Raw genomic sequence first — 26,834 nt, 5'->3', positions numbered from 1 at the left:
GCTAACTATGTAAACATTGGTATTCATCTTTTGTTAAGACAAGGCCACTATGGGTTGTTTTTTACTTTGCCATGAAATATATGCAAAAAAAAGGGAAAATGAAAACCACCTTTATATCTTCTCTCAATCAATACTACCATCCTAATTTGCATCTATGAATGCTAAAAGTTGAAGGTCTCACTCATTTTAATACTTTAATATAGAGTGTATGGTTCTGTTCATGTATTTGAGTGCACTCTTTGTGGTATACAAAGATGAACCCTCCTCTTGTAAATGTCGTACAAGTACACCAATGGCACAATTAAGGTTGGGTCTTGGGATTATCAAGTAGATGAGACTCTCAATAAGTTGGCAATATTGTGTTAATGTTTGTGGAATCTACATATGTGACTACTTTGATGTTGCTAACATCAACTTGCATTCCATTTTAGCATCAAAGGTTTGGCATCAACCATGTAGAAATCATTGCAAGAGTTGTTTGGCATAGTTAGACTAAGTTAACATAATAAGAGAATCTAATCTCCACATTTTAATGCGAAGAAAGTAATACAAATGATCCATATCTTTAATGGACAATCTTGTGGTGATTTGTTCTTTCACAACTATGAATAACTATAGAAAATTATAACTACTACGTTTGACTCGTAGGGATGAACAGATAAAGTTTGAAACCATGATTTATGTAGAAAATCATCAATTCTGTCTTTCCATTGTTTGGGGTCGTGATTGAAGCCATGAAGTGACTTAAATAATGTTCTTATCTTGGAACAACATAACATTTAGGTTGATCCTTGTAGATCTCCTCATCAATATACCATGTAGAAAGGAATTTTTAAATTTATTTGATAGATTGGTAGGTTATTTGTGTAGCTATGGCGATCATTGTTCATGCTATAGTGGTTTTGGGAACCAAAGCAAAAGTTTCATCATCGTTTATCCATACTCTTATGTGAGTATCCCTTGGCAATAGGTCGGCTTTGTCTTTGTCAATTTGACCATTAGATGTGAGATTAAATGCATCCACTGCTACACTTGAGTTTAGGTACTTCTTCAAGTTTCCATATCTTGTCCTTCATGATAGCATATCTCATCATCCATGGGTGCTTGCCATTCTAGATGTTGTGTAGCTTCTTGATGTGTTGCTATCTCATTAATGTCCAATACTATGGCTTGTAATTGATTATATAAGTTTATTCGCCCAAACTTTTCTTTCGAGAGTTGATTATATAATTCATTTCAACTTCAATACTATACATAATAGCCTTTTTCTTGGAAATATTTACTTGTTGGATTTGAATTGATTCAAGCATTAGCTAGTGGTTTGATGAGTCATCACAGATTGCTCACTTCTTGTAGGTATTTGGACATTTGTTGACTAATCATAGTAGCTATTGTCTTCATCAACAATGACATCATGAGAGAGAGAGAGAGAGAGAGAGTGAATTACATTTTAGCAAGATCCCATAGCTAATAGGCTTTGCTTTTGTCGTTGTACATATTTTTGTTAAGTGGTATCAATTTTATTTCTAAGTTTGTCTAACACATGAGCATATATTAATTCAAAAAGTTCCAGTTTTCAAGAAAGCACAATTTTTTGTCCTTATATTGGAAATGATCTCCTTTTCTGCTAATCAAAGAGAGACCTTTGTCTTTGGAATGCATTAGTTAGATAGCCAATCTCTTAACAAAGGAAAATCATTATCCATTGGACTGTAGTCCTTTTTTCATTATGTCAAAGCATGATGATATAATATTATTGTATTATAATAGCAAATTGGATGAAAATAAATGTGGCACCTTGAAGTTCAAATGGTGAATATTCTTGGTCTCAAGAACTTTAGAACATATTGATGGTATAGCTACATGTCTTGCAATTATGTTAATGATTAGGATAAATGGGATGAAAGGGAAGCTGTACATGATCAATGCCAATGTGGAGCAATGTGAAAGATGAGATCAACGAGATGAACAGGTTATACAAGATCAAAGATGAAAGAGATGAACAAGCTATACATGATTAGTGCTAATGTGAAAGATTAGATTATACCCATATTCAAAGAGAAGAGGAGTCCAATTGAATCTTGGCATGCACTTGCCAATAGATTTGTTGCCAAAATATGTGAAGGGTTCTTTTTTTTTTGCAAAGAAAGGAAACATCTATTAATGCTTGGGGAAATCCCCATACAATCAGTTGCCATAAAAGGATGATGATGGTGTATACAAGTAGAAAACACTAGCCCGACCTGTCAGCAATCCTAGCTCGCTACCTAGGGACTATCCGGAAGAGGGGCTAATAGCCATGTGAAGGGTTTTTTTTCTTGAGCACAAATTAAAAAATACAAAAAAAGGCTCATCCAAATCGGCCCTATATTACTTACTTAGACTAAAGGATCTAGTGAACTAGCTAGAAGTAGTTGATTACAAATTTGGATCACAAAATTGACAACACAAGATTGGGACAAATTGTCTTAAATGGATTGGTCTTAAAATATGATCAATTTGTGACTACCATGGTCACTAGGTAGAATACTCCAACATATTGGAACACATATGCAAAGAAGAGTCTAATGATAGTTTGCAACTTCAAACTATTATCTCTTTAGAGAAAAATGTGAATTTAATTTGCAAGAGGAAGAGGATACACCAAAGCCTACAACCAGCCATGATCAACCTTAAATCAACTAGCGACCATCAACCTTAAACATAGGTCAATATAAAGGGGAAAATGGGCAAATTTTCAATTAGAGAAATTTTTGTCAAAAAAACAAACAAAATATTTCCAGAAGTGCATAGATTCAGGTTTAGATTAGATGCTAAAAATGACTAAATTATGAGATACTAATTTTGGATTTTTTAGTTTGCCAAAGCAAACCTTGATTTAGGCATCTATGTATCTCCATAACTGTAAGGTTCTATAAATTCAAGCTTTTGTGGTGTTTGATCACCGGATTGATGAATGAAATTTTAGCTCAAGGTCTAAAAATAAAAGACACATGTAAATGACGACATAACAATACCATTTAATGCTAAACTAGCATAAAGGTGGCGTGGCATGTAGCATTGATGTGTCATAAGCTTTTAGCAAGACGTAGAAAGAAATTTGTATTTACCTTTAGTATCCTTTGTGAATGTCTCACCTATGTTCATAGCCTCCTCCTGACTTGATGCACTCCTCCAATGACAGCATGACAAACACTCTCATCATTAGAATGCCATGACACAGTCTCATCACTTACTAAACCTCTAGATTTTTTCCCCATTGAAGGAGGCATGTATACCATCTCATATCTCGAGTCATCAAGGTCTATAACCTTGCATCCATAATGAAGCAAGCATGTCTACTATCTCACAAACTAATCCATAAGCGGATAGCACCTTCCTTCCACAAAGTTGCCACAACCTCAATGTCTTCAACCTCTTGATACACCTTGATGTTTGGGCTTGAGGTTTCACCAATGGTTCAAAGCTCCATTATGCCACCTAATAGGTTGTCATAAGCAGCCATGATCTTCCTTTCACAAACTTGATGCAACCTCAATGTCCTCAACCTCTAGATACACATTGATGCTTGGGCTCGAGTTTTAACAAGTGTGGAAATCTCCACTATGCCATCATTGGTACTACAACTTTTTGTCAACAAATTCAGTGCCCTTTAAAGGTTTTGAGGAACCACAGCCCAAAGAAGTCACTATAGAAACTGAGTAGGCAACTGGATGTGATAGTGTTAGTGAAAATCTTGGCAAAAAGAGGAGACCATACAACTTAGACTAAGTGTACAATACTTGAAGTGAGAGACAAATTTAACTTAGCCCATGTAGGACATATGTGCATTATGAAATTCATGTGGTTCGACACCCCCTGTTAACTTAATTTGGATAAGTAGAAGGTACTTTTAAAAATGTTATTAGATTTTTTGGAATGAAAAAAATCCAAAAAATCAAAGTATGTGTTTGTGCTTAGGCACCTATCTAGCAAGATGTACATACTCTTGCTAAATACATCCCTAAGCACAATCACATACTCTAAATTTTTCATTTAGCAAGTTTTCCTTTATATACATAAGCAAGAGTGTGTAATCACACTCTTGCTTATGTATATAAAGGAGAACTTACTACATGAAAAAAATCAAAAAATTTAGAGTATGTGGTTGTGCTTATGAACATATCTAGCAAGATGTACATACTTTCTCTTGCTATACATAAAAAAGAACTTAATCATCACTACTCACTCGTAAGTTGTAGTTGATTTTGAAAATTTCCAAGTTGTAATAAAAAAATGCAGAATTTATTGAGTAAAAGTGGGCTTTGAGAAGGTTTGCAAATCGAACTTGTGTTGAAACATGTACAAGGTCTACCTCACCACTATAAGCGAGATTCTAGAGAAAAGCCTACAATGGCCACTATCCCTATTACCATCATGATCACATCTTGGGCCTTTCATATTCTCACAGCTTTCATCAAACCTTACTAATGAGCTAGAGGGAGAAGATCTGTCTGGCTATTTGTGTATTCATCAAACCTCACTAATGAGTTGGAGGGAGGAGCTAGCTTTATGGATATTTGTCTTTTTCCATTGTTCTTGTTTTTAAGAATACCATAAGATCCACTTATCTTTGTTCTTATTTTTAAGGACACCACAAGAATCCACTTATCTTTATCCCCTATCAAATCTAGTAGAGGGATCAAACCCACCCTTTCTAGGAGCACCACCCCATATCTCTCCATGTGAAGGAGAATTTGAGAATCGGGAAATCTTATGTTGTATTTCTTCCATGGTCCTAGATTTCTTTGGGTTTAAAGATTTGTTCTAAAAGTCAATATCTTTTCCATTGGATCCTTAGATCCGATTCTCATAAGATCATCTTGTGAAGTATAGTCCTGTAATGGACAAAAGAAGGCAAAGAACAAGATATGTCATGATGGCACTAAAGGAGGAGAAATACCTCCCTTGTCCATCCCTTTCAAAGTACACATGTGTTTGCATGACTACTATCAACATACTCATTTCCTTACTTCTACAATATGGACAATCACCAAAATTTGCAAAGCCAAGAAAATAAAAGACAAGATGTATAGAATGTGGTGGTGCATTTTGAACATAACAGCCCATAAGGTGCTAAGAAAAAACATATTTGAGAAGGAGGTCCACTCACTTGCATCCGTCCACAAAAGAGATATGATAGAATAAAGGACCTAATTTAGACCACCAATTGTTATCGATGTCGCAATATCTTTTTGCCATGACCAAATGTGATCAAACTAGTAATCTTAGTAAGAGGCAATTCATGAGGCACGCACACACACAAATAATTAAATAGATATATATGTATGTGTGTGTGTGTATAGTGTACACGTGCACGTGTGTGTGCATGCTTGCGTGTTCACACGCACGCTATCAAATGTGTATGTAGTTTTGGTCTGTGAATGTTTAATTATACACTATTTTTTTAATTTGAATAATTTATTAAATTAAAATATCATTTAACAAAAGAAAACTTCAGTATAACTATCTATTCTTTGATAGCAAATACTTGACTCTACAAAAGAGCTTATTTGTTATGAAATCAAAGACATGCAAAGAAAGATATCCTTTGTGTGATGGAACTCTACAAAAAATTAAGATCCACCAAGTAGAAATCTCATGGGAATTTTTCGTTACTAGTAGGAAGACGGTTTCATACAAGCACAGAATATAAGAGTGAAGACAATTCTCACTAAGGGACATTAATTTTCTACATAAACAACAGATGATACTTGGACAACTTGAAGCACCTACAATATAGTTGATGATACTTGGACGACTTGATCTATGTCATATAATTAAGATCTTTTGTGCTCTTTTTTCTCTTTTGCTTGTAGCTTCTTTGCATCAGCATCTTGTTCCAGTTGAATTCAACCTCATTTTGATGCAAGGGGGATGTAGAATGGTGTAAAAATGGTCTTTCGAATTGATGGAGTTGCTTGCCTAGGTTACTAGACTACCTTGAGTAGGATAATCTCTATGGGTTTCTATTTTAGCATTCATGGCATCCAACAGCCAATGCTCATCTACTTGACCAATGACTACCATAAAGGCTGCCAAAACCTCACCCAAGGTTGCATCCAATCATAGGAGACTTGGACTTAGTTTTGTTAGTGCTCTTTTGCAACACTCAATGAGCTACTCATTGAGCTCATGTCTTTGTAAGCAAAAGCCCACATGAAGCCACCACACACACGCAAGGATGCAACTTTGTGTTTATAAACTAGAGCTTCCCATGCCCGCCCATGGCCATGGAGCTGGACGTGGGCAGGCAATCTTGCTCATCCATGATCCGTGGGCAATGAGAAATGCAACTTATGTGGATGCTTTTTGCCCCTGCAAGGATCCTCAGGGATGTCTTGGTTAGTGACTTGCTAATTAGGTCCATAGTTTTGAAGTTAGTTCATTTGGTCAATTCGACCATGCAATTTGTGATTAGTATGAGGTTTAAGTGTGGGTTAGTAGTAGTTTAAGGGCTTCCGATGTGTTTAGGGTTTAAGGTTTTTGTGTGTGGAGGTCCTAAATGTTGTTGTCTTTTGTTTGACCTCTTGTGGAGATCCTAAATGCTTTTATCTTTCATTAGGTATCTCTCTCTGAAGATGGAGGCTCTCTATGTCTCTTGTATGACACCACCTTTAACTGCTCTTGCCAAGGTTCACCACAATAGCTCCCATAGGGTTGATTTTGGATTTTGGTGCTTCATTCCATGTTACTCCCCATAGGGAATGGTTCTCCACTTATGACAGTGGGAAGATAGGTTGTGTGCATCTTGGAAATAACTATGCATGTGCCATAGTTGCTCAGTCCCTTGGCAGATGTTCACTTGCCACCCAAGCACCTAGATCTTGATCTTGCATAACAAGTTCAAACTCTAGAATTCTAGATTGAGATTTGGCATTCTAAAAGCTCCAAGGTGATGTTAACAATATGGCGAAGGGGAAAGTCCTAGAGAAGACAGTCCCTTGTCGAAATTTACAATGTTCAATACTTGTTATAAGATTTTTTCCAAGGCTTTGGGTTCTTGCATATGTTAGTGAGTAGGGCCAAGACATTTGCTTGGATTTCGACAAAGATTATGATAAAATGGAATGGGGTTTTATTCAAAACTTAATGAAAGGCATGGAGACTGGAACAAAATTTAGAGGTTTTGTTGAGGTCCTTTTGCAAGCATGGGCCAAAATAGAAATAAATGGGCATACTTTCTTACCCTTTCCACTAAAAGTTCTATTAGAAATAGGCATGCCCCCACTTTTATTTAATGGTCCATCCACACACCACACACCCCTCTTTTCCTTCACCGTCACCTTCACTTGCTTTTTCTCTTTTCCTTTACTTCCAATTTACACCTATCGTTTCCCTTTTACTAGTTATTGGAAATATTTATCGAGCTACTTTACACTTAGACTTACAATGATACTCCAAAATGCAGCGCCTTAGTACTTTGTTTCAAGAACTATGCTTGAAAATTTCAACAAGTCTTGAGCAGTGTAATTGTGTGGTGTGTGCACGCTGTTGTATTGATTTTTTGGGCATGACTTTGTGTTCATGTTGCTGGTGAGCGAGGAACTCGAGAAGCACGGAGAGTTGGATGTCTTTTGATACTACATAAACCCAGTTTTTCAGAGCTTTTATGTAACATAGAAGTGGCGTCAGTTCAGAAAACTTGTCGTTCCCAAGCTAGAAGACACCACATGCACGTATACAACCAAGCTATAATACCATGTTAATTCCGAAGCTAGTCAAGTAAGCACACGTGGCAATGGGAGCTACAACATTGCATCACATCAGTCCGCCAAGAGACTCCAAAAGGGCCCTTAGGATATCAGATCGACAGGGAGAGTGATTATCAATATTCGTGCTCCATAACTAGCCACAACACTGCAACACCAATCTTGGCCATATGTCAGTCTCGTGTGTAGGGCAAGCTCGATTCCCAACACCAAGGATTCATTACTCTTGTTTCCTGAGCTAAAATTTTGGGTGTCTATGGGATTCCTTTCGCACTCTTAAGGCGTATAGTACCCATAGTATAATATTCTATTTGGGTTTTCACTTCACTGTATAGTCATATCTACATGAACATTTTTGCCACCTCTTCTAAGAGCAATATTCTTTTGTGAGACTTGTATGATATAATCTTGATCTACGCCATATAGTTAAGATCTTTTGCGCTCTTTTTTGCCTGCCGTAGGTAGCCTTAATGAAGGTTGCGGTTTTGAGATGAGAAAATTAAAATCATTGTTATTATTTATGCTCTTGGTGCACTTGTAGAGTATTTAATCTCCTTCCGTGGGGCCTCCAATTTTATGCTCTCTTGAGCATTTCACCCATACACAGGCAGGCCTATGTCGGTTGAGTGGGTAATGGCACCGGTTTACCAATGTGGCTAGCTTTCTTTCCCCTTCAAGCTGGGAGGATAATCTCTATGGGTTTCTATTTTAGCATACATGGCATCCAACAGCCAATGCTCATCTACTTGACCAATGGCTACCGTAAAGGCTGCAGCCAGGGTTGCATCCAGTCATAGGAGACTTGGACTTGGTTCAGCAGCAGTAGGTAGTCACACAGGCTGCCACATCATGAAGAGCAGTATGCAGTAGCAAAAAGGGCAAGCAAACACTGGCACCAGATTGCAGCAGCCTTTCATAGGCTTAGATCCAGTCAGCTGTCCACAGAAACAAGCAGGGCTTCCACATGGTAGTCTGCCACATCAACAAGCAGCCGATCAGCTGCCACATCAGCATGGTCGGCCCGAGCAGATTCAATCGGGCTCAGATCAGGTCCAAACAGCCCCTGTTCCAGTCGGCCAGATCCAGGGAAGGCTGGCCCTATAAAAATAGGCGTCAACCCTCACTCAGCCTTATCTTTTAGAGCAGCACTTCAACCCGCACCTGTAGCACCTATCAGCCCTCCCCAAGCAGAGGCCCTGAAGCTACCAATTCTTTCCATATCCAGTGTTGATGTCGGATCAGTTCCCAGCCTTCAGGCTCCATCAGATTCACCCATGAGTAGCCAGCCATAGCCTCTTCAGTCAGCAGATCCAGCCTCTCCATTAATGTGCCCCTTCGTTGAGGAAGTGTTCATATTAAGTGACTCATTGGTGAATGCCAAGGCCAACCAAAATAAACGTATTAGTCAAGCTCTCACTCCTAATGTTGCCCTCCAGCTATGTTTGTGCCATCATGCCTTGATTATCATGAAGCTAGAAGGTCAGATCACTGCTCTTAAGGCAGAAAATGAAGTGCTGAAAGCATATGCCCAACGGGAGGGAGAATTCCAGCCACCTCTGAATGAAGAGCAGGTCAAATGCCTTCAGGATCAAGAGGAGAAAATCACGAGCAAAGCGCTGAAAATTTCTAATAAATGAGGCATTTAAGAAGAAAATGGCAGCCATTCAAGCAAACATGCAGGGAAAGGATGCAAAATTTACTCAGCAAATAATTGAAGGGAAAGAGAAAATCCTAGAATGGAAAGAAGTGGTAAAAAGAGGTGCACCAGCCCCGAAGAAGACAATTATCTCCGACACCTTGGAGGAGAAAAGGCGAAGCAATAAAGCCTTAAATGTACTCATCAGAGGCTTGACAATGGGGGAATACTCCAATGGCAGATACAGCATTGCTTGCTAAGATGGGTGTTAACCACACCTTTGAAAATGCATGGAGAGTGGGGAAAGATGACGCACCCATGAGACCACTGGTAATCAAGTATAGGACTGCTATGGACAGATCTACTTTACTAAGTATGAGAGCCACGTTGACGTGTACCAAGATCTATCTAGATGATGATCTCATGCTCTTGCAACAACAAGAGCATCGAAGGGAAGGAATGGCACGTGTGATAGCAGCCCTAAGAGCAGGAAAATGGGCTGTCTACAAGGATGGGAAGGTCATCAACCGAGAAAGAATAGATAGAAGAGGCGAGGGAGATGAAGATAGCACATGACAGTGTCGAGACCATGGAAAGTTGCAGTATGGAATTGTAATGGCACCCTATAATTGGATCCAAGGGGATTTTCAGAGACGTATACTGGCAGAGAGATGATATTCTCTAACATGAGAGCCCGGAGAGGGGACTACCCATAGTCACCGGATTTACTTGGGAATCAGCCTACAGAGAGGAAACGAGGAGAGATAGTGACATATGAGGGGGTGCCAGTCCTCTTCAGATCACACCTGAGACCGTTTATCAATGTTATACGAAGGAGGAACATGCAAGGCACATGTGGGTACGGTTTCAGCCCCCTGAGACAACAAATCCTCATTGCAGTATGTTACCTCCCCCCAGACACATCATCATATGCACATGAGGTCACTGCAGAGAGTCATAGCCCATACGAGGCGATATATACGAATATCAGAGTTCTCTAGACTAGGAGAGCTGCTCCTGCTGGGAGGTTTCAATGCTCACGCACGGGGGATAAGCAAGTAGGGCTGCTGGATTTTGAGTCAGATCATCTCGAAGTGCCAGAGATAGATCGTATGGATATCAAGATCAAGAGACATTCAGAGGATGCCCCACATGTGACAGGGTATGTGAGATACTTGAGTGCACAAACAACACCCTTCAGCGATGGCCGCCATCTGGAGGCTTCCCACATGGAGGAGGTACGAGCACTGTGGATTACCTATTGCACTCCTTGGTTTTGTAACACGGGTACATGACTTCATGATCCTCCCCCCTCCCCTAGGTGCTGACCACTCATACCTGTCCTTCAGCATTTCGACAAAGTACCAAACATAGGACCTGACCCTCCGACCTCCACCCATGTCTGGGTTCACTATGATCATGCCCTCGATGCAGTGTACACGAGCCACCTGTCCCATGGTCTAGCTGCCTCCCTTGGAGCAGATGCAGACCTCGCCCTTGCCTCTGACACACTTGTCTCAGTGATTGATGATGTAGCCATTAGTTCTTTTCCCACGAGCTGGTCTACTGCACGCCCTACAGTGGGAAGACATTGCAAAATCCAGGTATCACGAGTGCCGAGAGATGCAATCTCAGCTCACACATGAGCAGACCTTGGGACACTTGACAAATCTGAGGCACAGCGGATCAATAGACGCCTAGCACGACATAAGAGGCCGGTGATCCGATCTTTTCAAGCAGATGACCTTTGCATCATGGCTCCTATCTGAGGGGAAACCACCCATTCCTATCATGGATCCAGATACATGGCACACCTATACTACATCCATGTATGATATCCTGGCACAAGCGTCACCTGACAGGCCCACCACATGCACGTTATTCACTACAGAATGTGTGGGTTGCACTGCGATGACAACTTCACAACAAGAGAGCCCAGGATCACGAGGGCTTACAGACTGAGCACTTCATACATGGGCAGGAGGTTCTGGCTTTGATCCTAGCACAGATGTTTGATCATGCAGCATGTCACGGTTTCCCTCTTGCTTGGAGCACCACCACCACTATACCGATGTACAAAGGGGGAGATCCTACGGTCACTAGGAATTACAGTGCTCTCATGATTGGCCATACACTGGCCAATATCTATGGATTAGTAATCGAGAGAGAGCTCAGTTCCCACACGGAGATACATGGATAGCGGATTCCGAACACAGCACTCCACTCTAGATCACATATTTACTGTGTGCGCTATCATCGAGGAGGCAAGATCTAGATCCCCAAAAGTCTATGCATGTTTCATAGACTTTCGGAAGGCCTTCCACACAATCCCACGATCTCACATGATTGTACGGCTTTTGGAGATGCAAATCCCAAGAGAGATGATTTGGGGAGTGATGAGCCTATATGAGTCAATTAGAGGGAGAGTCCGTGTCCCTAGAGGCTTATCAGACCGGATCCAAAGTACAATAGGAGTGAAATAGGGATGCCCTTTCACCGACACTATTTGGGCTTTACATTAGATCACGACTTTCAATGACTACTTGGAAGGGGAAGGATCAATGCTAGCCGACTTAACTAGTGCCGATACTGTTCTATGCAGATGACATAGTCCTTCTATCCTCATCAACAGCATCGGCAGGTCTACACAGACACTTAGAGGTGTTTTGCAGGGAGAGAGACCTCACAGCCAACCTTGGTAAGACCAAGGTTATGATCTGCAACACCTCACAAGCAGCACTCCACCCACATCACTTCATCTACCGAGGGGAGCCAGTTGAGATTGTTCAATCATACACCTATCTAGGTGTTGTCTTTCTGGGATCACTCTTCACGATGATCCATGCAACTAGAGCACGACTCACACGAGGTGCTGTCTTTGTGGGATCAATTTTCACGATGATCGATGCAACTAGAGCACGACTCACACGAGGGCAAGGAACCTTGGCCTGACTTGAGTAGCAGTGTTTCCCGACACACTTCTGATACTCTCCGACGAAACTGTGGTTGTTTGACACGCTTGTGAGACCTATTGCCATGTATGCGGCACCCTTCTAGGGTGGTGACCTTTCAAACCCTGAACGGCAAAGTTTTGAGAGACTCCAGGTGACCATGGGATCCAGGATGATTAGGAGTAAGCCATTAGTCCCGTATCAAATTATTCAGGCAAAGTTCGCTATGACGCCGCTCTAGATTGATGCTATCTTCCAGACAGTCACCTACCTCCACAGAGTCTGGGCCTTCACCAGGCGGAGATTGCCGAGGCTAGCATTGGAGTCTTCTATACAACTAGCCGAGAGGGGGGTCGGACAACATGGTATGCCCACGTATCTAGATGGTTTGAGAGACAGGGTTTTCATGTGAACCATCTCCCTCCCTTTCAATACAGCCTAGATGCCCCTGATCACTTGATCCATCGAGAGGAGATCAACCGTATCATACGATTGGACCTACTTCAACTCTACACATCACAAACTAAGGGAAAGATCAAGAGCTCCCCACCAAGACACAATTCTATTAAGACCATTTCTTGAGAGTGTCAATGGAAGGACTAATTATCTGACCCTAGTACTTGGAGGATAGACGAGTTTCACATACCCCGAGGATTGCTATCGGACAAATGCATGTCTCATCCAATCAGCTTTGAATCGAGACAGGGGGAGCTGCAAGTACACCTCGAGAGCAACCGATTTGCAAGCTATGCATGTTGGGAGAGGTGGAGTCAGAGGAGGACGACTTGTTCACTTGCTCAATATAATATGAGATACGAGGACGGTACCACATCATGCCAGACAGTAGGATGAGATTGGGACTTAGGAGATAGAGGTGGACCATACTCATCTCACAAATTTATACGTTTTCAAGTCCGCCCCAAGACATAGAGACGTAGAGAAGACAGATGATTTGCGGGCCACATGGATCAATGAGAGGAGACGACGAGGCGAGGCATAGCTAGACACACAGGGACCACTTGTGACACAAAGGCGGACCAAGGCACGCACGACGGAGGTTCATCCCATTCCTACCTTGTTTGGAGGGGACCGCTCGAACAAAGGTGTCACTCTAGATATGGTTTGCCACATGCAAAGATCTTGGAGACCATGCCTACCACCGCGACAAGAGACGACCCCACAGATGCAAATACGATAAATTCTCACGGCCCATAGGACAACTACCAAGGCACCCGTCTATGTCTACAAATTCTGCATCTTAGTGATATTGAGTACTAGTTTCTTTTCTCGCATCCATGCTTCAGCACCCAACTCGGTAAAAGTAATTTAACCTTCTTGCTTGTTATGCGTAGTCATAGTGTCCCTTGCATGGTTCTATGGTGGTGGCATTATTCTTTGTTGAGACTTGGGGGCATCTGTCTAAAGTGTGTGCAACAAGAGCTCTTGAATGGTTAGCTTTTTATTGATTTTTGCCATACATGTTTTGCCATGTTCTCTCTTTGTGTTAAAGTTCATCGCATTAATTGGTGCAAATACCACATATGTCGATGCAATTTTCATCTTAGTCAACTCTTAGTAGTGACAACAATAAAACGAGTCCTATCTCAGACGTAGTTCACTCTTTGCTGTGTCATATAACGAGTGGGGGTGGGACGCTTTAGATGTCCAGGATGCTAAAATTCTAATGTTTTTGTATGATATAGGAACCATACTATTAAAACTTAAACGCTTAAATTATTTGGAATAGTACAACACTCAATTAGAGAACAGATAGTATTGTATATATGAAATTGTGGCTTCGTCATGCATGGATGAAGAGATGAAGATCCTACAATAAACTGGATACCAATAAATAGTGCATTGATAGAAATCAGTCCAAATTCAGTATCAATGCTCAACATAGGCACTCTTTGGTAGCACTAGTTTAAAACAAGAAACAGTAAACTTTCAACCCTTTAAAACCTGATAATGCAGCCCATACTTTACAGATTTAAACAATCAAACTGTATTTGTGTACAAGGATCTCACATGCCTTTACAAGCACAAAAGCACAAGCTTAATACGTTTCGTTCTGTATGAAGACACCATAGTTCTGGGAACCATAATAATGATATTGACATTGCTGAACAAGTGAACAGCTTCATGAGTCACTTAGGAGACACCTTGACAATATGTACATGGGAACTTTGGTAAATTACAGCGACCATAAGTCAAAGAATCAAACTACCACGCCTCATTTGAACAGGGAAGTTCACCTGAAAAGTTGAAAATCAGGTCCCTTACCCACTGCCGTATATATATATGACCCTCACTGTGTGACTTTCTGAGCAGCCCTTAAGTAATACAGGCATACTATTGATACAGAAAACTTGCCAAGAGACTACAAAGTCATGCTTGCAGCTCGGGCACTTGATAAATGCCATGAGAAATGACTTCTCATAAGATTGGCATCTCAATGGCTACAACAATTTGAGACCTTAAGAAAGGGGGCCAAATCTGAAAAGCATTATTCCCCTTCTAGGAGGAGTTTTCCCATTTAAATAGATTAACTCATAATCATACAGTGTTCCCATATTGACCCCATTTTCCAAAATCTGTGTGTTGATTATACTCGTATCTTCTCTGGTCCTGCTATTTAAATTTAGCCTCCATGCAAGAACCTCATTCACTTTCATTTTCTTCAACCAACGGCTCACTTGAGGTGTCCTGTGCAAGACCATTGCCTATTGATAGACGAACCAAAGCAGACCGAGGTGCCGGGGCTGGAAGGGCGTAAGTTAAAGCCCCAGATGAGCCCTCTATGAGACCTGCAACTCCCGCTGCCGCAGATTGGGCATTTGTAGGCAGAAAAAGATCGTGCCTTTGATCCTTGTAAGCACCCCAAACCTGTCAACAGACGGAATAAGCAATTTGATTTAACATGTTCAGACTAAGCTTTCATGCAAAGAATCTTCAAAGCACCCTCATTTATTCAAACAAATCACATTTACAAACCCACTCTACACTTGCCTCCTGAGACTTCCATACTTACACAAACAGCAGCATTCACAATTCTGCAACTGCTTGGACACAATGTTAAACGCAGAGGAGAAAAAAAACATAAAATGTTTAACGCAGAGCAGGAAAAAAAAAACTGTCTAGTCTGGAATGAGACTTACATCTGATGCATTTAGGGTTTCACGAACTTTAGCTGAGTGAGCACCTTCGCTGGCAAAAGCATGCAGGACCTGGGACAAAGCTCCATGTAAGCATGCAGTGTAAAAGCTAGAAAGTTGAAACAATTGAACGTCATCAATGCATTCATAACTTCAGGGGCACATTACTCGCACAAGAGAGCAACAATCTAAAATAAAGGCATCAAGTTTCCAGTTCTCGACCTCAACAGCCAATACTCTTCCAATGGAAGCCTCAGATTCATTCCATTTCATTTGTGCACATAAACCATTAGTGCCTCCTGCCCGCCAGTCAAGAAGTCCTAGTAAGACCTGTACTAATCCAGCCCTACAATATTCAAGAAATCATATAAATTAGGTTGATCCTGCATTCATGATCTTCCTGTCATATGTCTACTTTGATTGCAAAGAATGTTGAGTTGCATGAAAAAGAACAGAGTGAACTAGTAATTGAGGAAAATTTAAGAGTTTAAATCAACTCACTTTAAACCTTGTCCAACAAGAGCATCCCTTGCACGATTTCCAGCAACCACAACCCTCTTTAAGGTCTCGAGTGCAAGGACACTTCCACCTTGCCATCCGATGGCTTTCATCAACAAGGGTACCACCTGTAAACATGTTGCAAATTAGTTTACAGCTGGCAAGCAATATAGGCACACAAAGAAGCTGTTGGAGAAGGATCAACAGATGAATCACCTGTGGAGACCCTGCTCCTGTGGTTGCCATGGCTTCAGCACAAGCAGTACTGGCAGCAAGCTGATGTAGGACTCGTAAACAGCTTAACCGTACTCTCTCTTGAGAAGTTTGATTGCCTACTATTCCTTCACTATCCTCCACTGTTGAGGAATCATCTGTACTCGCTCTTGAAAGAACCACCTCCCCAGAAGACATAGTTTCCCTTCTGCTTTCGTTTGCTGTAGATGCAACAAGCTTTGGAATGTATCCCAAATGACCTACATGATCAGCTAATGATGGATGTACTCTCAAGAGAGACACAAGGGCTGCCGATAAAAGCAATGGAAGCTCAGGGTCTGCAAGCTCCATCCCTTTGGCATGAGTTGCTGCTACTGCCGAGACATACTGGTCAAGAAGACCCTCCAGGAAACGCTTGGGATTCCGAAGAGGAAATTTGGGATCTTTCAAGAATAATCTTACATACACACCACCCACCTGCAATTTGATAGTTCTATCAGTTTCCTTTGTCCCCCATCAAACAATCTTTCGATAGCAACGAGATAATATATGCTCTACTGGAAGTGATTCAGCCTTGCAAAGCATCCTATGTCAATATTATGGACACGGAACAGATTATTGAACGCCCTCAAAAGGTTTAAGTATAATGATGTGATTGGGATGCAAATTGTTACCTGGGGTTCATCACGCATCTCTTGCTGGCCAGATGCCTGTTCAGGTAGGTCCCATTCAACTATACGGCCTTTCACTTGTTCGTGATATAGATTAGATGCCATTGTGGAGATTTGTGCACTAAGGGATGCAGCCATAGCTGGACTCCAAACAAGCTCTGGTGTTTCTGTAGTCAGTTCAAGAGCTACAACGACAGCATCCCCTGGCCCATCACGAATAGCAGACACAAGTCCATCTGGGAGATACCTGGCAAGAGTTATAGCCACCCTAGGACCATGCATTGGCTGTCCAACAAGCTTTCCCAAAAGAGACGCAGCAGCTGCTCGTTGCTGAAGAGGTATCTCCTCTGCAGGATATCAATTCCTCTAAAATAAGCCAGTTACACACACACATATTTTGCTGAGCCCCACTACTTTTGTACAAAACACCCATGCCTTCGGAAATCATTAAAAACCCAGCATCCACACTTTTTTAAAGAAGTCAGGTAAGTACCTTGCATTGGCAAAAGAAGCTGCAGAATATAAATGAATCCACCATGCTTTGCAGTTATCCAAGCAAGCTCTGGAGTACTTGCTAATGCATACAAGACTCTCAGAGCACCTGGCCTGCAAATTGGTGAGCTATGCAATAATTTAAGTAAAAGAAGCAAGCTTGAACGATCTGCCACCATAGCCTCTACACTAGGGGCATAGGTTGTCAAGCGCGATAGAACATTCAGGCACAGCTGTGGCACTTCTCCACTTAAAGGCCTTGTGTCCACAAGGCATTCAAAGAGGGGTACCAGTTGTTCCTTTGAACTGAAGACGGAAGCCAAGCTTGGAGTTGCCGTAAGGAGATTCTGCGATTGTAAGATTATAAAGATTGTCAGATACTAACACAAAAGAAAGACTCTCTCCACGCAAAGAAACTTTGAATTTATCCCTCAAACTTATGTACCTGAAGTGCTGTAAGCCCAGTTGTTAGGTTGTGCACAATAACTTCTTCATGTGAGGTCTCCTCCTTGGGCTGCTCATGTGACAAATCTTGAGATGACTCCCTATCCACTTCTGGTCCAGATTCATTGCTATGATTTTCCCTTTCTAATAGAGGCTGGGAAGGTATTCCCAGTTTAACTTCACCACTTGGATCTATGTCAACCAGTTTTGCATTATTGAGCTTCTTTCTTTCGTCAACCAGTTCCGAAATAAATTGCAGCAATTCAGAACAAAAGAACTCAGGCTGACTCAGCTCGTAATCAGGCTGCTCATTGTAAACACGTAAGTACACCTCTCCTACATGCAGCTCCTTGGCAAGAGACTTGTACTTGAACACTTGCGCTTCTTTCATCTCATATGAACCATCTTGACACTGAGATATGCGCTGCTTTTCTACAAACTTCAGAAGCTCAGCTCTTGTCGATGAGTTCCAGATAATCTGAGAGGACAGAATTTTAAAACTTAATTCAGAGGGATGTGAGGAGTGTCTAAGATGGAAACAACTGCCCTGGCAGAGCCTGCTTATTATGTAATTCAATTTGAGAGCACATACCTCCGGTGACTCTAGATTGGAATTGAGGTTAAAGAGAAGCTGCTTTATTGATTCAGGGCTAAGCATCGTTGCCAACTTTGGAGTTAAAAGAGCTTTCAAAGAGCTAGCAGCAATTGGATTGTATGGCATAATAAGGTCATCCGTATTTGACCCTTGCAACCGACTAAAAGCCTGGGCTGCAAGTAAAGCATGCAAGTTCTTGGCAATCTGTACACTACTTCCAACACCATGTGGACCAGGTTTCCCACCTTCCTCTGCTGTTGAGTCATACTGCAAAAGAAGGGGAAGAAGATACCTACAAAAAGGTAATACATGAAGGTTAATGTCGATACTTTCTCAGTCACAAATGCATGGATAATGAGTTCACAGAAGCACATCAGTTCTACCAAAATCACATCTTCAAGACAGTATCCCCAACCTGCCTCAATCCGGGCAGCTTTAAGAAGGTCAAAGAGGATGTTATTACTTGGATAACTCACCCTATTAAGAGAAAAAGGGTACAAAAGCTGGGAGTGTCATATTTGACATCCCACAAAATTCCCACTCTCCTATCGAAGTCATTCATCTGCCATTGGAGGGAAGAATTTCGGAGAACCAAGTAAACAGCTATGAAGAAGCAAAGTAATTTTTGCAACATGTTCAAGAAAATCTATATATTGTCTCATTTACATTCTAGACAGGTCTAGCCACATTAAATGTGTGTAAGGTTCAATATGTTCATAGAGAAATCAACTGCTAGCCAAACTTGGCAAATTTGTACGGTGGTTTTATCATTGTTCTCAATTCAACATGGGGTGACTACATACATTTTGGATTGTTGACACCTACGAATGTTCTCGATTGCACAAGGGGAAACCTTGCACTATCATATACATTTTCCTCCACATCTTTGGTGTCGAGCTACTAAATGGGAGATCCTGTAATGGTTCCTAGTATGGTCAAGGAGTTTAATAAGATTGTTGTATTTTATTTCATTTAAACATTGAAGACAGAACGTTTAAGTAAATCAAACAGATTTGAGATGTGATTGATTTGTTGAATCAGATGAAAATTCCGAGCCATTTAAGAGCCAAACATAATTCTAATCAACGCTCGTAAACCTTGCTATGAGACTCAACCCCAAGAACTCAAACTTCCAGAACCAACTTTCCACCATCAAGAAGAGAGAAGGTGAAAGAGAGAAAGAGAGAAAGAGAGAAAGTCTATTAATATCCATGGGAGACCAACAGGTCTATGGGACAGCCCAAAAAACCACATATTTCATCCGCTTAGGGAGGGCACCTTTTCTTTCCTTCCTGGAAGCCTTAACCTTGGCTAATTCCATTGCCTTCTAATTAAGTTGAGCTCGTATAAGTTCTTCGGCTATCCATTTCTTTGTCCCTCAAAAAACGTTAATTCGTAGATCCCGTGTGTGCCAAATGTAATAATACCATGTTCTTTTGAGTGTCGAATATTATTTGTCAAATCTGACCCGTCTTCATCTTCGTCTTCCAACCATTCAATGTTAGGAGTGGCTACGGAGAAGGTAGCGGAGTTCTTGACCATAGCAACCACCTGGTACCTACGAAGGTGTGCTAACTCCGCAAGGCACTCTATAAGCTTATAGATATGGAGGGCTTGGTACAAACGCATTGACAAGCAATTCTGACAAATTGGATTGTTCCAAAATACTTCATACACCAAAGACTTATGGGAGGTACGTAAAAGAGTAAAAAGGGTGTCCTCTATCACCAACCTTGTTTGGCCTCTACATCAACGAGCTTGAGACAATTATGCAAACCATAGGGTGCTCTCTTGCGGGCACTCTAATTCAGATATTGCTATACGCAGATGATGTGGTACTCCTATCATCCTCAACAGAGACGCCTCCATATGCACTTAGATGCACTACAGTCTTTCAGTGAGTCGCATGATCTGAAACTCAACCTTGGTAAAACCAGGGTTATGATTTTCAATACATCTAGGGTCGCTATGCAGTTTACTTTTGATGGGTCACCAGTTGAGATTGTCTCGTCATACACATACTTGGGGGTTATCTTTTCCGGACCTATTTTCCCCATGAGACTAATGATGCAGCAAAGGATACACATCGTTGGCCAAGTTAGAGAGGTAGTGCTTTCGCTCACATTTTTTGGACCCTCGGACCAAGTGGTTACTTTTTGACTCCCTGGTCCGACCAGCGGAAATGTATGGCAGCCCTTGCTAGGGGTTACATCTCTCAAATATTGAGTGGGATCATGTGGAGCAACTACACCTTCCCATGCTATCATGTATGATTCGCAATAAGCCATCAGTTCCATCTAGGCTCAATTGAGGATTACCAGAATTCGAGCGACTGCGTTCGAGCGAGGTGGGAGTTCGAGCAAGGACTTTCATAAAATTGACATTCTAGTGTGATGATTTATGTTCAAAAAGTAGCATGCATTGCTTACTTTTACAGTTGTTGTACTACCCATGATATTATGAGGAATCAATTGCCTTACATACAAACAACAATTTTTTAAAAATGTTTTGCAATGTTTTTGCAAGGGTCAAGGAAGAAGGAGGGGTCGAAGAAAGTGGTTAGAGTATGTGTTTTTCTTGTGAAATTTCCATTTTCAAGGCAAAAGATAATGGGAGGAGGAGCCTCCCAAGAGGCCGCAATATCGCGGTCCCTTGGGAGGCTCCTTATGCCAATTTTATTTGGGCCATAACTTGGTCAATCAAACTCCAAATATGGTCATGTTTGTAGTCAAAACGATCGAAATGATATGAATGAATCCATTTATCATGTTAGAGTGTCTAAATTCTACAACTTTAAAAAGTTTGTACTTATCTTTGTTTCATCAGAGCTAAACCTTATCAAACTCTTATATTTTCTTAAATTTTTCTCATATAGAGTTCGGGTCCTTGGTTCTCTCCCTCCCTCCCACACGTATATACATGGTCATGGACATATGAAGGTGATCCATATTTTATTAGCATCATGGTCATAAGGTGATCAATAATTTATTAGCTCAATAGTTTAAACATTTTATTCTCATGTTATCATTTTGTGTACAAAATGGATCATATCATATGGGTAGCATAAAAATCGATGAGCTACAAATCATGGATAATTTTTTCAAGTTAGTTTCATTATGAATCTAAAACTTTATATTGGCATCGAAAGTATGTATGCCCTAATAAAAATAAATGTTAGAAACATTTGCCAAGATTTGAAACTTTTATGTAAAAAAAAGTGAAGTTTCACCAACAAGATTTACATTTTTTTCTTCAAAGTTTAAAAGAAAATATATTAAAAGGTACTAAATTCGATTGATATTGTGAAACAAAAAAAAGGAGCTTAAAAAGTTTCGCCAAGATTTTATATTAATATATGAGCATAGCTTCGATAAAAACATCTCTACTACAAATAGTTTTTTGTGAAGGATTTTTATAGGAGGAGCTTCTATATCATGGATGGGACTATTTTGTTTGTATGTAAGTCCACAAAATAAAGAAACCCGTTCAACTCACGTGCTACCTTACATAATTTTGAGTGACTACCTCGAGGTGTAGACATTACAACATTTCCCCTTTTGTATCTATTGAATGATTTCTAACTTGCATGGATTTACTATTTATCAAATAATAGGTTTTCTCTTTGTATGTTGCCAATAAGTTTTCATTTGGTATTCATTGAATCATTGCTGACTTGTATGGACTTATCAGTTATCTCCAATAGTAGGTTTTATCTTTGTATGTTGCCAAGAATCATACGAAAAATAAGTAAGAACAATCTCTAATATGGTCATGTACATTCAACCATTTCTAGTAAAAAACTATTGCTACTATAGGTTCAGAAAAAGTTCATCACAAGCATCGCTCGAACTCTGGGCTCGCTCGAACGCAGTCGCTCGATGTTTTGACTTACCCCATCTAGGCTCAGTTTGGGTCATCTTCACTGCGACTCAATGCAGCATTTCATGTCATTACCTACCTATATCGAGTTAGGGCATATAAGGATCGAACCTTTAGACGCAACAGACCATTGTGGCTAGCATTATCCTCCTCTATAGCAATATCAGTTGCAGGTGACCAGAGATGCTAGTTTGCACACACGGTGAGACGGTTTGAGCAACTAGGGCTCCACATGGACAGACTTCCTTCCGGTACAACATATTGATGCGCCGTTTTTCCCACTCCGGTATCAGGTCATACGTGAGGAGCTCCTGCAACTACACACTTCCGGACTTGGTTGGAACCGAATGAGCTCCCAGTGAAGCTCAGCTTTTACAGAGATCATTGCCCACATATCTCAGATGAGGGGTTTATTGACCCACCAGGATATACGTGGATTCATTTACCCCATTCACTGAGAATCTCTATTGGACATTTTCATATCTCTTCACATAGACTCTGTATTGAGAGTGGTCGGGCAGAGGGTCTACCCAAGGGGAGACGCATATACACCTTATGTGGCCTACAGGAGGTTGAGTATGAGGAGCATTTCATTTTCAGATGCCCAGTGTACTATGAGATTAGAGAGCGCTTCTATTGTCTATTCAGAGATAGCTCCGGGTTGTTATCCTGATTCCTCTCTTTTCCAGATTAGAGATGCTTGGACCCATACATTCATGAGGCAGCCAGACATTTCGATCATAGAGATACGAGGAGTGTATCCTGTTAGACTCTTCTCAGAGCATGATCAGAGAGTTCTTTCTGCTAGACCATATAAGCTCCCCCCCTACACACCCTAGACACAATCGCGACCTAGAGCCAATGACACGATAGCTTAGGTAGAGGATTGATGCACAGATTACGCTTGGGGACATTTCCTCCTTGTTCAAAGTGGGAGCGTGATCGACCAAGAGACAACGCAGGACTGTGCCCACAGGCAACCGACGGCATTCTATCTCTGATTTCATGATCTCGCTCCCCCACCCTTGATGAGGGGGAACCACAATGACATTGGAGCATATTTCACTTTGTATTCAGATGACAGTCATCTGATGATGATGATGATGATGATGATGATGATGATATTGATGATGTAGAGGACTATTTTTCTTAAATGACTATGTAGCATGTAGTTTTGTGCTTTTTGTATGGGTGTTGATGATGGGTTAGTAGCTACAAACCCTTTCAGCTTGCTGGTATCAAGTTTCTCACAGTCTCATAGACCCATCGGTCTTTCGAAGACTTTATTAACCTTCTTTCTTTCTTTCTTTCTTTCTCGTTGTTGATGATCTTATCCTAACACGGCCATTCACAATGAAAGAGTCTCAATGTTAGTGTTGCAGAAGAAACGATAGTTTCTTCCCTACTATGAACAAGAGCTCTTAAGTTTACTTTAACTAGAGCTCTTAAGTTTACTTTAACTAGAGCTCTTAAGTGTACTTTACAATAGTGATTCCAAACAAATTTGGATTTAGTTGTTGGAGACAAGATCACTATGTCCTATCAAGAACCCTAGCCTTTGAAAAGCTTACATGGATACACTCTACAATGTTCCTAACAAACCCATGCCGACATCCCTCGCCCCACCACAATTGGTTTAAAAGAAGTCACGAAGAAGCTCCATTATGGTAAAACCAAGGATTGGGAGGGCCTCTAGATGTGACTCCTAATCCACATGTGGGAGGTACTTGCTCCAATCCTAGCTGAGCTCTTTTTGCACAAGCCTTCCAAGCTCTTGGACCACAAATACCATCATATCCATTCCCAAGGCAAGGGAACCCATGGATACAAGCAGACCAAGGTATATGGATCAGCTCTTGAGATACACATTAGAAAGCAAGGGCTTCTGCGCAACGGATAGGCAATCTTTAGACACGATTGCTCCACACTGGACCACATCTGGAGCCACAGGCCAGATTTTGAAAACAAAGAGTATAGCTGCTTTGTCAACTTTTGGAAGGCATTCAACTCTATACCTCGAGCTCCACTTATCGCATGACTGCGAGCTTTGGATATGGCACATGATATTATATGGGCAGTCATGACTTTGTATGAGAGGGTTATAGGCAGAGTGTGCACCACATAGTGGATGTCTAAAGAGGTGAACACCACCATTGGGGAAGCAAGGTTGCCCCCACTTTCTTTGGACTTTACATGGATGAGTTGGCCTCCTTTGTGGACACAATTGGAGATTGAGCATTGATCCTGCACAATTAGTCATACCATCTTGCTATATACCGATGAGGTGGTGCTGATATCAAACACAAAACAAGGGTTATAGATGAATCTCAAATCTTTGCAAGCTTTTTGTGAGGCTATGAAGGAAGGTCATAGCGTTATGATTTTCAACAGAGGCCTTTGCATTGGCAAAGGAGTTGGTGAAGATAGTTAGGTCTTACATAACTTGGGGTGCATTTTCAGAGACCCCAAGTTTACCATGAAACGGGCAATATAGGCACAACTAACCAAAGGACATGCCTCCTTGTTGAGATTAGAGAGACATTGTTTCCGGCCACATTTCCAGCATGTGAAGTCCAAGTCACTCTTCACTCCTTCAATTAATGGCTTATATGCACAACTTTTTGGGTGCCACATTTCTAAGACAATGAGATGAATCAATTTGAGAGGCTAAAGGTCATGATGCTATCCCACATGATTCGAGGGACACAAAGTATCCCACATGACATCATCCTAGCAGATTTCGAAGCAAGGCCTCTCCACCTCATTCCAAATCATACATATCTAGACCGTTTGGATGGATGGATGCGGGTCGACTCAGACCACCATGGAGAGCCCTCAGCCTTCTCATCATTGATGCAGCTCACAGCTGAGAGAAATAAGCAGTGCTGGTATGCACGAGCAGCCCAATGGTTTGATCACAAGGCATGTCTATCTATCATTTACCCCCATACCAGTATCATCTACATGCTCCTTTTTGCGCCTAACTCATTGGGAGATTCATCAGATTATACGAGACGATCTATGGCATGTAGACATCCATAGGACATGGTAACCCCCCGTGTAGCCACAAGTGACCAAGATGGTCTTCTACAAAGAGCATTTCCTTCACCTAGCGAGGATGTATTCATCCACGCACCAGTATACCTACAGATCTGCCTTTCGCATGCACTCTGAATTGCCATGGGGCAGCTCAGGACTTCAACCTACCAATTTTAAATCCAGGTAAGACATGAGCTTGCAACCACATGACACTATAGAGATATGAAACTTTGCACTCTCTACGACACACACAAGGTGGAGACCAAGGAGCATGTCTTGATGAAATGCGCAAGGTACTACGAGATTCAAGGGAGGTACCATTGCCTCTTCACCTACGTATACACAGACATGAGCAGAGTGATTGACTATACTTATCAAAGACGTGTCGCACTCTTCCTATATAAGGCCATTAACTTTGGTCTAAACTCATGAGACCCGTTATGGATCACAACATCAGACAGCATGAGATCATAGACTTCTTCTTTACACGGGAAGATGCCGAGAGTGAGACCTTAACTTTCAAGCATGCCAGCTCAGCACGAGAGTAGATCTAGGCCCTGAGAGCACACACTCCATTCGAGGTACCATCATTGCAACATCTCAATAGCAGGCTGCCTCGCATCTCCCACAAGGACATCCAAGGGAGAGGAACGGAGGACAATACCAACAAATCATGGGCTTGTTCCACGAAGAATATTTTCATGTCTTGAGGGCATGGATAACTGCAAGAAGCTCCTTGAATACCTACTCTCAATGGGAATTAGCTTGAGTCACTATGATGACCATCTGACTACTATGATGGCATGGTCATTGGCGTTGGTCTTCACATCTAACGGTTGGTCCTACTGAGCCAATGCCAAGCATGGAGCTGTGGTAACTGCTTCCTTCAATAAGTCGAAGGCTATAAGAGCTTCTAGAGTGAAGCGTATTCTTGCTCTTTAATCCTTGTAATAGATTCATGATGCATACCGCAATCATCATAGTCCAAGCAAGCATCCCTGGAAATTGATGAATATTGGAACTCCACCAAAAAGAAATTGCTCTTCTTGGCATGATGTGCAACAAGTTGGAGTTGTAGGACTTGTTTGACATTCAGCTCATGCAAAGTGGGATCCTTTGAAATTTTCAAAATATCACAAAAACAAAGATTTTTTTAGCAGTGACGTTCTTGAAGACCTAAAGCATCATCTTGGATGAATCCAATTCTAACAAGCCCATGTTTCCAATCAATCTTTGACAACATCTTGGTTCCATTGAGTCGTTCCAAGATGTAGTTCATCTAGGGCATGGTCGTTGATTAACTAAGCCACTAAGATATGTTTGTGGAGAAACATCTCAAAGCCAAGGGATTAAATGCACAGCTTGGTAAGATCCAAACCTTTGGTCTAATAGTTCGGCCGGACCTCAAACTAGTGCCACCATGAGGCTCAAAAGATGAATATCCACATCTTGTGTCGGTGCGCACTGCTACCACGAATGGCCCCATCCAAAAGTCTTCACGATGGCTGGT

At 41.3% G+C, this 26,834-nt stretch overlaps 1 protein-coding gene across 1 annotated transcript in view; it reads right to left on the bottom strand.

Moving 5' to 3' along the window:
* Positions 1-14,318: 14,318 nt before the first annotated feature.
* Positions 14,319-26,834, bottom strand: part of GRV2 (DNAJ heat shock N-terminal domain-containing protein) — a 91,521-nt gene continuing 79,005 nt past the window's right edge. The window contains exons 15-23 of the mRNA XM_087396469.1: positions 18,404-18,698; positions 17,813-18,289; positions 17,369-17,714; positions 16,879-17,222; positions 16,208-16,681; positions 15,995-16,119; positions 15,716-15,839; positions 15,497-15,565; positions 14,319-15,224 (exon numbers count right to left, since the gene is read on the bottom strand). Of these exons, the coding sequence (XP_087252595.1) occupies positions 15,000-15,224; positions 15,497-15,565; positions 15,716-15,839; positions 15,995-16,119; positions 16,208-16,681; positions 16,879-17,222; positions 17,369-17,714; positions 17,813-18,289; positions 18,404-18,698 (2,479 nt within the window). The 3' untranslated portion in view covers positions 14,319-14,999. The remainder of the gene's footprint in view (positions 15,225-15,496; positions 15,566-15,715; positions 15,840-15,994; positions 16,120-16,207; positions 16,682-16,878; positions 17,223-17,368; positions 17,715-17,812; positions 18,290-18,403; positions 18,699-26,834) is intronic.

The sequence above is a fragment of the Dipteris shenzhenensis genome, chromosome 25 (genome assembly GCF_047967505.1).
Source record: "Dipteris shenzhenensis isolate YYH24624 ecotype China chromosome 25, Dip_SZ_1.0, whole genome shotgun sequence".
In the NCBI taxonomy this organism is placed as follows: Eukaryota; Viridiplantae; Streptophyta; class Polypodiopsida; order Gleicheniales; family Dipteridaceae; genus Dipteris; species Dipteris shenzhenensis.
Note: the sequence above shows the minus strand (reverse complement) of the source record. Positions and strands in the feature narration are given on the sequence as shown.